This window comes from Nanorana parkeri, unplaced genomic scaffold (assembly GCF_000935625.1).
Source record: "Nanorana parkeri isolate BGI_ZX_2015 unplaced genomic scaffold, ASM93562v1 scaffold47, whole genome shotgun sequence".
In the NCBI taxonomy this organism is placed as follows: Eukaryota; Metazoa; Chordata; class Amphibia; order Anura; family Dicroglossidae; genus Nanorana; species Nanorana parkeri.
The window spans coordinates 1,014,989-1,025,805 of NW_017306315.1; the positions used below are offsets into that span (position 1 = coordinate 1,014,989).

Below are 10,817 nucleotides of genomic sequence, written 5' to 3' on the forward strand. Positions count from 1 at the left end.
TAATCAACAATAAAAACTAAAGCCTGCTCTGCCGCTTAGTAAATATTCATAAGCTCAGCAGTCCATACTCACAATAAACAACTCCAGCTAAAAGTCTAATAGCAGTTATTCACTAGTTCAGTTACTTAAATTATGTTAAATGCTGCAGATTTGCCAGCATTAGTAAACTAAGAAATGCCCCAGAGTACATACAACATAAAACCTGATAGCAGCAAAGGGGCTTCAACCTGTTATAATATATTAATCATAGTTATTTACAGCCCAGCACAATCTGTTTAATTAATTTCATTGTGCTGATTAACTGTGAGCTGTTAGCAGCAAGCCTTTCAGTTAAGTTTCAGTAAAACACAACTGTATAGAAAGGGCAGGGACAGGCAAAGGTTATTTATACACATAACGCATTTCCCACAGGGTAAATTTGTGGTTGTTTATACCATAAGCAATCTCATCAATTTATGAATTGTTTTAAAAGTTCAAGTTTGACTAAAAGCGTTTATTAAAATCTTTCAACAGGTGGTGCTCATGGAATCCCCAGTGGGATATAGGGAAAGAGAGGGAAAAAGACAGAAAAACTGGGAAAAATAAAACATATATTATATATTTACATTTGAAGATCTTTATTTTGCATAAGCTGCATATATTACCATTGGTAAGTGAATTATAAAACCCTTTTTTTTTAACTACAACAGATCAAGAATATGAGAATATTTTTTTAGATTTATTGTGAAACAAATACCTCAAAAACTTAAATTAGAATAATGGTTATTCAAACACAAATTCTTGTACATTTTTAGCAAGATTATTAAGACTATGTAAATCCTTTGAAACAAATCATTAAAAAATCACTAATTCGTCAAAGGTACTAAAATGTTACTCAGCAGAAAGTAAATAGTACAAAATGCCACAACATTTTAACAAATAAACAAACGCATAAAATCAGTGTAGGAGATAGCTCAACGTAATGAGTTGGTAATTTAGCCATCTCTAATGTCATTGTATGGACATTTGAATTTGAATAACATTTAATAATAGGTCTGTTGGTTTGAAGCAAGGTGCTCTTGGCATTTTTGTACACTTTCTACAAATTACTACAACCAGTGTAGACTGTCATTCTCTAACTAGGATGCTTTAATACTTTTAAAGAACGCTTGTGAACATTTCTTACTGTTCTAAGCAGAATGGAATATCCTGGGGCTGTTGGAGAGAACAAGACACTTACTATTTAATGATGTTTAACCTGCTGCTTTTATTTTCTTAACACTTTGAAGGCATTAATCACATACAATTGCCTTATTCAGTTTGCAATGGCTATGACAACACCTTGTATTCCTGTAAGCCCAAAGCTCACAAAGGAAACAAAGTTCAAAGACACCATTGACTCAAAGATGTGTTTTAGTTAATGCCTAAAGAAGAGCCAATCTTCTTCTCATAGTTTTACTACATAGAGTAGGTTTTCCTCTTACAACGGTCTTTTTAATTGGAGCACCCTTATGCAGCAGTCTATATAGTTTTAACGCATGCTTTCCAAATAGACTCAAGTAGATTAAGCGCTATTGTTAATGAGTGATTCTTCTTGATTTTTAGATCACAATTCACCTTATCATTGACTCTTTTTCCAAGTTAACAAATATGCTTAAAGTGAAACTCCAGTTTCCACAACAAATGAAAAAAACTTTGCACATCTAAAAGAAACTAAAACAAAAACAGTTTTAACTGCAATGCTTTCAGTCCACCATTGTCACTTGCAGAAGCTCTATTCCATCCTTCTTACATTGTCACTATTCCAGTTAAATGAAGTCCAGCAACCTCCAGTGCACTTCTTATAGGCCCAGGCTGTTATTGACTTATTCCCTGAAGCATGTCATCAAGCAGCCTGGGCTCAGAGTACTGAGTGGCACTTGTATATCAATATGTGAGTGCTGTTTCACCCAGAAGAAGGGATCACCCACCAATGTCGCCAAGGAAAAAAAGGAAGGACACATGATGCCACTGGCCTAGCCTGAAGAATGCTGGAAAATAGGTATACATAGGTTTCTTTGAAAAAATAAAGGGGGCTTCAGAAAGGGGGAAGAGGTAGCACACCTAGACATCTGTATTAATGTCAATTGAGAATAATTATAGATAACCACAGTTATGAAACCGTACCAGTGAAGGTCTACACATTAGACAATCTTAGCTATGGTGATTGGGTTGTCTAGGGAGTAACCCAGTTCTCAATAGACACCCCCTGCAAATGTCTACACACTATGCTCTAAGGGATGTTTTACAAATCCCTTCACAAAAAAAAGATTTACCACTTGAGTCCCCATGCTTTTTTCTCACAAAGCATTTTTTTTTCTCGTTTCAGCGATATCTTGATTCCGCACATTATACTTACGTTTTGTAGTCTACCCTAACATATTATACATTTTATTTTTTTGGTAGAAAAGTAGGAAACATATATTTTTCTTTCTTTTTTTGTGGGAATAAACAGTACAAAAATGTTCTTGAAATTTTCCCAGCCCACAATTTATGTAATTTGTGCACACCCATATATTTGACACAAAAATCAACAAGCCCACAGCATTTATTGCTATAACATTAGTGTGATGTTTATGTAACATAACAGAATGCTCAAAGTGAACATATGCATTCTACTTTAGGATAGCTTTATTGCTCTTTTGACACATGCAATAGAAAAAAGGCGGTTTGTGTAAATTATTTCTGTATCATTAAGATAAGATTAAGCCCGGCTATCGATGGAACAAACTAACACAACGGCAACTTTTTTCCAAGTTTGTGATTGCTAAAAATTTTATGACATTGCATTCACTTGCGTGAGCATTTGGTGTTGTGAACACATTTGTCATCCAGATCATATGACATGATTGCTCGGACCTGGGGATTACTCTGGGAGGGATACTTATATACATAGTTACCTAGTTACATAGTTACAAAGTAATACATATATATTGCAATTTATTTGTAGAAACAAAAGATGCATCACAGAGGCTTTTCCCAATTGCATACACTGTTTACGTATATATATATATATTTATCTATTTATTTTTCAAACATAATTTTTTATTCACTTGTTGTTTCCATCATGGAGGGTCTGTGTCAGCTATGACTAAGGCCAAGTAAGGCAGACACGGATCAACGGTTGTTTTTTGTACAGATGCATGTGGAATAAAGTTTAATTTTCTTTGGAAGATCATTGTGTGCTGGTTCTACAGTTTTTGAGCCTATCACCACAGAAGAGGGTCATCCGTGCACCGAATTTGGATTACAAGGATGCAAGGTTAAATACAAGCTATTTAGAGTTTTTTTTTTATTGGTAACTTACACAGGATAACAGTTGGATTATGTTTCATATTTAGTTACACTGTAGATTGTCGTCTTAGTTCAATTAGCGTGACACCTTCTGTTTGCATTTTACAAGGAGCCAATTAGTTCATGTGCTAGAATGAAGAATGACACAAAGATGAGCTCATCACTGTGCTGCTTTTCTTTTCACTCTCCAGTCACATGCTGAGGTGGGTCCTGGGCTCAGAGGAAGTGGGGGGTTGAATGATGATGGAAATCAGACTGAAAACATCTAGTGCTAGATGTACTGGACAAAAAGTACTGGACTTAGGTGAATATTGCATACTATTATGCATAGAATGAAAATTTGAAATTATTTTCATGAGTGTTAGAATTTGACATTCAAGGGCCTCAGTGTAAGATACATGCTAGAAACCCTGTTCTTCCACCGCTGAACCTTTTTTCATATTTAGGAACACATCCCTCAGGTCACACTTGCTTGTTAGCATGGTTCTTGCAGTTCAAGGCAGTGAAGTGGCACCTGACTTCTTCTTACTCTGTACAATGTGATCCTGTGCCTAAATACTTCATGATGCACAGCTCAGGGGAAACTAGGCCCTATTACAAGGAAATGAACAGCAGGTCTTGCAGTGACAAGTAGTTCCAACTGAGGGAGCCTCTCTACCTGATATTACAACTGTGTGCAGTCACTGAAAGGGTGTTGGCAACACAATCCATTGCACTGAAGTGACCATCTATAGCAATAACTGCTATGGTTAACTACATGGTGTGATAAAAGGAGAGCCTACAGGCCATTTTGGAGCATGAATCGGGTTGTAACAGAGATTTACTTTGCTACTCTCTGTGCATAAAAAACATAATAAATAATAGCTTTTGGAATCACCCCCTAGAAAAAAATTAATAGTTTTTTTATAAATCCTACTCAAATGTAGCCCAAAACAAGAAGAGTATAAACCAATTCTGATGAACTGATTGTCCTAGGTGTACATAGTAAGCCCCATATACACTACTGCATGAATGTGTGATGCGTGTTTACCTTTTGTTTGCCTGATGAAGGGACCTGGCAGATTCTGCTAATATGAAAAAAAGGATTTTGTTTAAATGAAAACTTGAAGTGCATGACATGAACACATGCAAAATTACTGAATGTTGCTCATGTTTACGCACATGATTAGCATGAATGGGGGCTGAGAGTATGCACAGTTGGATGCATGCACAGTAACTATTTCTGAAATGAAAGCAGACTTCACCAGGAAGACTTTTGACAGGTAGCTAATCTAGACTAAAAGTGCTCACAGTTATGGGCCGAACATCCCCCTGTTTGGTTTGAATCCGAACTTTAAAAAAAAGTACATGGAAAACATGGAGAAAGTACGAATTTGAACTCGAACTCAGTGCAAGTCTATAGGGCTAGAACTTTGAAAATCAATTGACCCCATTTTGAAGGCTTATATGCAAATTACTGGCCATAAAAAGGGTATGGGGATTCGGGTACTGCCTTGGGGGACATGTATCAATGGGGGGAAAAAACACTTTTGAAAAATAGCGTTTTTAAAGAAGCAGTGATTTTAACATCACTTAAAGTGAAACAATAAAAATGAAAAACTCCTTTAAATGTCATGTCTGGAGGGGTCCCCTTAAACTGCCTGTAAAGTGGCACATCAGTACAGTGTATAGAACCTGCTGCAGCAAAAATGACATTTGTAAAGAAAAAAATGACATTTAAAAAGCAAAAAAAACAAGCGTGCTGTCCCCCCTCCCAAACAATACCAGACCCTTTAGGTCTGGTAGGAATGTTAGGAGAGACCCCATTTAAAAAAAAAAAGTGTGGGATTCTCCCCAAAAGTCTTACCAGGCCCTTAAGGTCTGGTAGAAAATTTAGGAGAGACCTCATGTAAAAAAAAAAAGTCTGGTGTTCCCCCTCAAAGTCATACCAGGCCCTTAAGGTCTGGTCGAAATTTTAAGGAGGAACCCCATCCCGGGGGAAAAATGTGGGGTCCCCGTAAAATACCACACTAGACCCTTGATCCGAACACAGGCCTGGCAGTGTAGGAAAGGGGTGGGGGGACAAGCGAGCGGCCCTGCCATACCAGGCCACATGCCCTCGGCACTGGGAGGGTGCTTTTCCAGGATCGCCCCTGGAAAAGCACCTTGTTCCCGTGCCGATGGGGACAAGGGCCTCTTCGCCACAAGCCCTGGGGCGTTGGTTGTGGGGGTGCAGGCAGGGGGCTTATTCACATCAGGGCACCCCTTTAATAAAGGGGCACCCAGATGCGGCCCCCCCTTTTTTTGAATGAGCAAAGGGTACTTGTACCCCTACCCATTCACTAAAGGGTTAAATAAAATTGTAAAAAAGAGGCCAGATTTTGGAAAAAATCCTTTATTTGGAAAAAAAAACAAAAAAGACAAGTTTTTGACAAATCTTTTATTTTTAAAAAAATGGATTCACCAATGTAATCCAGCAACAATCACGATGTCCAGCGTTGTCCACCAGGATAACGACTCGACAAAATAAAAAATAAAACAATAAAAAATAAATAATTTTTTTTTTAAAACAACGCCCGCTGTCCCATCCACTTGCAACTAACTCGCCGCAGAATAGCATTTTGACAGATGCCGGTAACATATAAACAATTGGGCAGAGCTAGCGGTGACAGCTAGCTCCGCCCAACTGTTTACAGTTGTACGGCATCTGACAAGTGAGCCATGATTGGGCAAAGTCATCATGACTTTGCCAGTTATGGCTCTTACGGAGTACCTGGCCATAATTGGTCAAAGTCTTGCACCTGACCTGTAGTCCGGTGCAAGGCTTTAGCCAATCAGGGCTCACAAGGCACTGGGCGAACAGCCCGCCAAATGCCTTGACAGTTCGTGTGTTCGCCAAACACACGAACTTCTGATGTTCGAGTCGAACTCATGCTTGACTCGAACATCGAGCCCATCCCTACTCACAAAGTGCTAACACAATCTGCAAGTTTAATCATTTTTTTTTACGAAAGTGTAAAGTGCGGTGAAATGCAGTGAAGTTAACATAATTTCAAACATCCAGTTATAGAGGTTGTATTCTTTTTTTTAAATTCTCCTGCAACAACTGGATGTTTTTTGCTCACTTAATTTTACTTCATTCAACTGGACTTCACACCTTAATAGATCACGCTCCAGATCTTCCCAGTTACAGATTTGTTCTTTGAACAATGTAAGTAAAGTGCATTTATCTTTTTTTACTATGAATCTGTCATATATTAGTTGATATCACAATGCTGAAGAGCAAACTGAGATAATGCATAAATTAGTTTTAAAGAAAACCTCCAGGGTTTTGAAATGTTAACCCTTGAAGTGGGGCTACCCCCGCACTGCAAAGGGTTAAGTACTTGTTTTGAAAAGAAGAAATACTCACCTGATACTTGGTCCCATGGCAGTGACCGCTCACCTCTCTCCCCCACTACTTTAGCTGTGGTATGTCCTTGGAAGAAGAGACTGCGGGGGCTGATCTAGCAGCCAAGGATCAGACACGTATTTCTTCTTTATTTTTACTCCCTAGACAAAAGAGCAGATCATCCTTTCTCCTGCTGTGCTCCAGCGATGGTATGTCCCTTCACATCCTCACATCCAATTCACTGCATAGGACATGATGACTCACTGGACCTTAGACTGCTGAAGGGGCAGCGAGGCTGGAGGGACCGGTCTAGCAGTAAGCCAAGATCGAGATTTGGGTGTTATTTTAGGCCCTATACAAAACAAGTGCAACCCTTGTAGTGTGGGGGTAGCTTCACTGCAAGGGTTACATTTTTATTTGCCAGAGTTCTTCTTTAAGTTCAGCTTTGAATTTATGTTATCTTTTCCAAATAAGTAACAGTGGGAAAAATCATATATTTGTTTTGAGCATATGCTTTCGGCTCGGCTGAGCCGCTCGGCCGCCTTCGGGAGCTGTACGGGCTATAGCGAAAAGCCCATACAGCAGCCCTTCAGTTCGACTGAAGCTAACCAAAGGATCAGCCGGATCAACAGCTGATCCTTTGGCTAGCTTTGTGAATAACCCTCATAGAAGCCAAGTCAGTGCTCTGTACTGCTGTGCATCTGGTTACAAATGCAAATAGTTATTTATCATGGTTGCTCCCACTGGGAATTTTATTTTAATATGTTGTAACAATATTATGAATGAAGATAGATTTGAAAAATAATACATGTTACTTTGCCTAATTAGTGAACTGCTGAATGTTCAAGTGCTCGTTTCTCGGTACCTTATAGACTAGGACTGTTTTTTTGTCTTCAGCTACAAAATAAAAAAGCCCTCAATTCCTCACAAAGTTTGCAAGTGTGTGACCGCCTGCATGACAGTGGTAAGGACATATGATTGTAATTTCCTTTGGGGACTGATGTGACTGAATCATTCTGCTCTGTAAAATACTACTGAAGCTACATAAAAAGCTAAAAATATTTATTGGTGTATGTACTGAATGTACACTTATCATTGCTTCTGCCTACAGACAAAGCCCATTTTGATAGTGTACATTAGTAGAAGAGAACATGTACTTTAGAGTGCTACAGTATATGTTAAATTGGATAATATACAACTCTTGCACTAAATTATACCACAGAATAATTTTGAGCAACTGTTTACAAATGTTCTTTTTATTTTACACATATTTATGTATTAATGTATTTATTTATTCATTTCTGTGTTATATTTTTTCACTTTTACTCTTCCGTTAAGCAATTACCAAATAAATATAGCTGTTCTACATATTTATTTTTACAATACACATTCTTAAATTGCTTAGCCTTCTATAAACAGTTTTAACATTTGGTTCACAAATATATACACTCCTTCCCCGTACTGTTACTCTTCCACAGTAATCTATTTGCACATATTTACTGTGTCATCTATTGTTTATCATTAAATACTTTGATGTTATTTGTAGTTATGTTTTAGCACTTCAACTATATTTTGTTTTATGAAGCTATTTTACTTTTAATTGTATATTCCTAGATTCTTGGAGTGTTAATCGGAAAAATAAGTTGTAAATTATGCAATATCTATTCTGGCTTTACCAGGGACTGTATTTGTTAGTGCTATTTAGCTCTTGAGATCATTTTCATGCAGTGAATAGCAAACCCCCTGTAAGAAAAGTCCCTGCCTGTGAAATCCCTTTACATGTTGAGCTACGCCTCTATTTAATGCCCTCCCCTCCTGACAAGCCTGAAATCACACTGCACATCTGTTTTGCTAAAGAGGAGACTGAGGGAAGGCTTTTAAGTCACACATATCAGCTTAACAGTGTTTGACACATAGCAGAGCTCAGACTATCACAAGGCTGAGCTGAAGCTTTACTTCAATTGCTAAGCAGCAATGGACTGCAACAACTCCAGTGCAAATCTAAGCTCCAGACCACTGCTGCCTCCTGGTTTACTTCCTCCAGTACCACCCCCAAATCTTTCGTCTTCATCATCCATGCCAGTGCCACCATCAGTTTCTATGTCTGCCTCATTTCTGAGACCTCCAACTCTGTTCTTGCGAGCTGCAGCTGCTGCAGCAGCCTGTAGTCCCAGAATATCTTTAGACAGAGGGACAGGTGGAGCAGCCATGTACCCACGAACTCCAAAATGTGCACGGTGCCGTAATCATGGAGTGGTATCTGCACTTAAAGGGCACAAACGTTTTTGTCGCTGGAGGGATTGTACATGTGCCAAATGCACCTTGATTGCAGAGCGCCAACGAGTCATGGCTGCACAGGTGGCACTCAGAAGACAACAAGCTCAGGAAGAATGTGAAGCCCGGGGTGTGCAACATTTCATGTACTCAGGGCCAGGAACAGATGGAGGAGAGACCATTGGACACAAACCACAGACAGCGCAAGTCCCCAATCAGCTAGAGAGTAAAGGTGAGCAACAGATAAATGTGCAAGAAAAAAAGATTTAATTTTTGATTTGAGGTGATTCACTGGGAGTATTTTTCTACTTTAAACTCCTCGTCAAATGCTGAGGAAAAAATTGTATATACATCTGTATATGGCTGAATGTTAAATTACCTTTACAAATATGTAATAATAATAATAATAATAATATCTTGTAATATAAAATATATTTAACCACAATATGTATTTTTTAATTCTGAAAAAATAAATGCATGTAGGAAATGAAAATGATTTCACTGTTTATCGTTATATAACTTATTTTGATGCATTTTGATTTTTACTGTTTATTTTTATATAACTTATTTTTATGCATTTTAATTAATGTACTAATTGTAAGCATACATCACATTTTTTTTAGTAAAATTGTTTCATTTACAGTATATACACAAAGTGTTAAAATAGTTATTGAATTAAGTTCAAGATTATTTAAACTTTAGCAACATTGCAGAATTCACCTTTTTCATCTTAACATGTTTTGTGACAAGGAAAATATAGAATAACACCAGCTACTTACATAAAATTCACAATTTTTCTTTGAACATAAGTAATAAAAATATAGATGAACAAAAGCTGTTTATATGAAATCCAATACTATGTATATAAAGTCTAATATAACTTAAGAGGTACCCTAAATATATCCAATCCTCCTGAACTTTGCATAGTAAACCAAATATTGCATTATTTTACCTCCGTTACATATACTAAAAGTTTTATAATTGCTTAAAATTGACAGTCAAGTTATACTAGTTATACTAGCTATTCTATAGTTATTCAGATGTCTCAAAACCTGACTGGATATTTGACAGCACACATAACATGAAACATTCAATAAACTGATAAAGTTTTAATAAATCAGCTACTTAGAATTACTTATATATTTAATTCATACATATTTTTAATTAACAATTACATCTATTACTGTGTATCAATATGAGATATCTGTTTTATAGCATTTTTAAAGATTGTACTGTTTACACAATGTATATCTCTATAGGAAAACATGTAATCTTGTGATATTCCTAAATACATGCTTTTCTTGAATCGTATATACTTTTTGTACAGTTTTACACAGTGAAAACACTTAGCTGTGTATTTGCATGACAGTTTATACATAATTATTAAGTTGTTGATTTTTTAAGTATGTAGATTATCACTAATTAGCAGTATTCTCCACCAGTATTTTCATTTGTTTTATACCTTTATAACAACATTATAACTAGCAATAGGAATTGCTAGTAGGGGTTACCAATAGGAATACATTATGCTAGCAAACAATGTGTGCACACTTCAAGGTGTAGGTGTATTAAACATATACATGTTATACATTTCGCCCAAAAATCACAGCAAATTAACAGTGTTGTCAAGATATTTGCCTAATTCTCTTTAGATATAAAAGGCATTTGAAGCAATTGCTGTAGTCTAGAGGCAGACACATACAAAGCTTCCAGCAAACAAATAAGTGATCAGTTTCAAATGAATTACATACCTAGTCTTAAATTGCAATTAGAATAGCAAAAAGTTAATTTTATTTAATAATTACATCATTGCTTTATATATATATATATATATATATATATATATATATATATATATATA

The 10,817-nt window shown here is 36.7% G+C and overlaps 1 protein-coding gene across 1 annotated transcript in view; it reads left to right on the top strand.

Moving 5' to 3' along the window:
• The first annotated feature begins 8,640 nt into the window (after window positions 1-8,640).
• Window positions 8,641-10,817, top strand: part of DMRTA1 (DMRT like family A1) — an 8,754-nt gene continuing 6,577 nt past the window's right edge. The window contains exon 1 of the mRNA XM_018573298.1: window positions 8,641-9,182. Coding sequence (XP_018428800.1) covers window positions 8,657-9,182 — 526 coding nt within the window. The 5' untranslated portion in view covers window positions 8,641-8,656. The remainder of the gene's footprint in view (window positions 9,183-10,817) is intronic.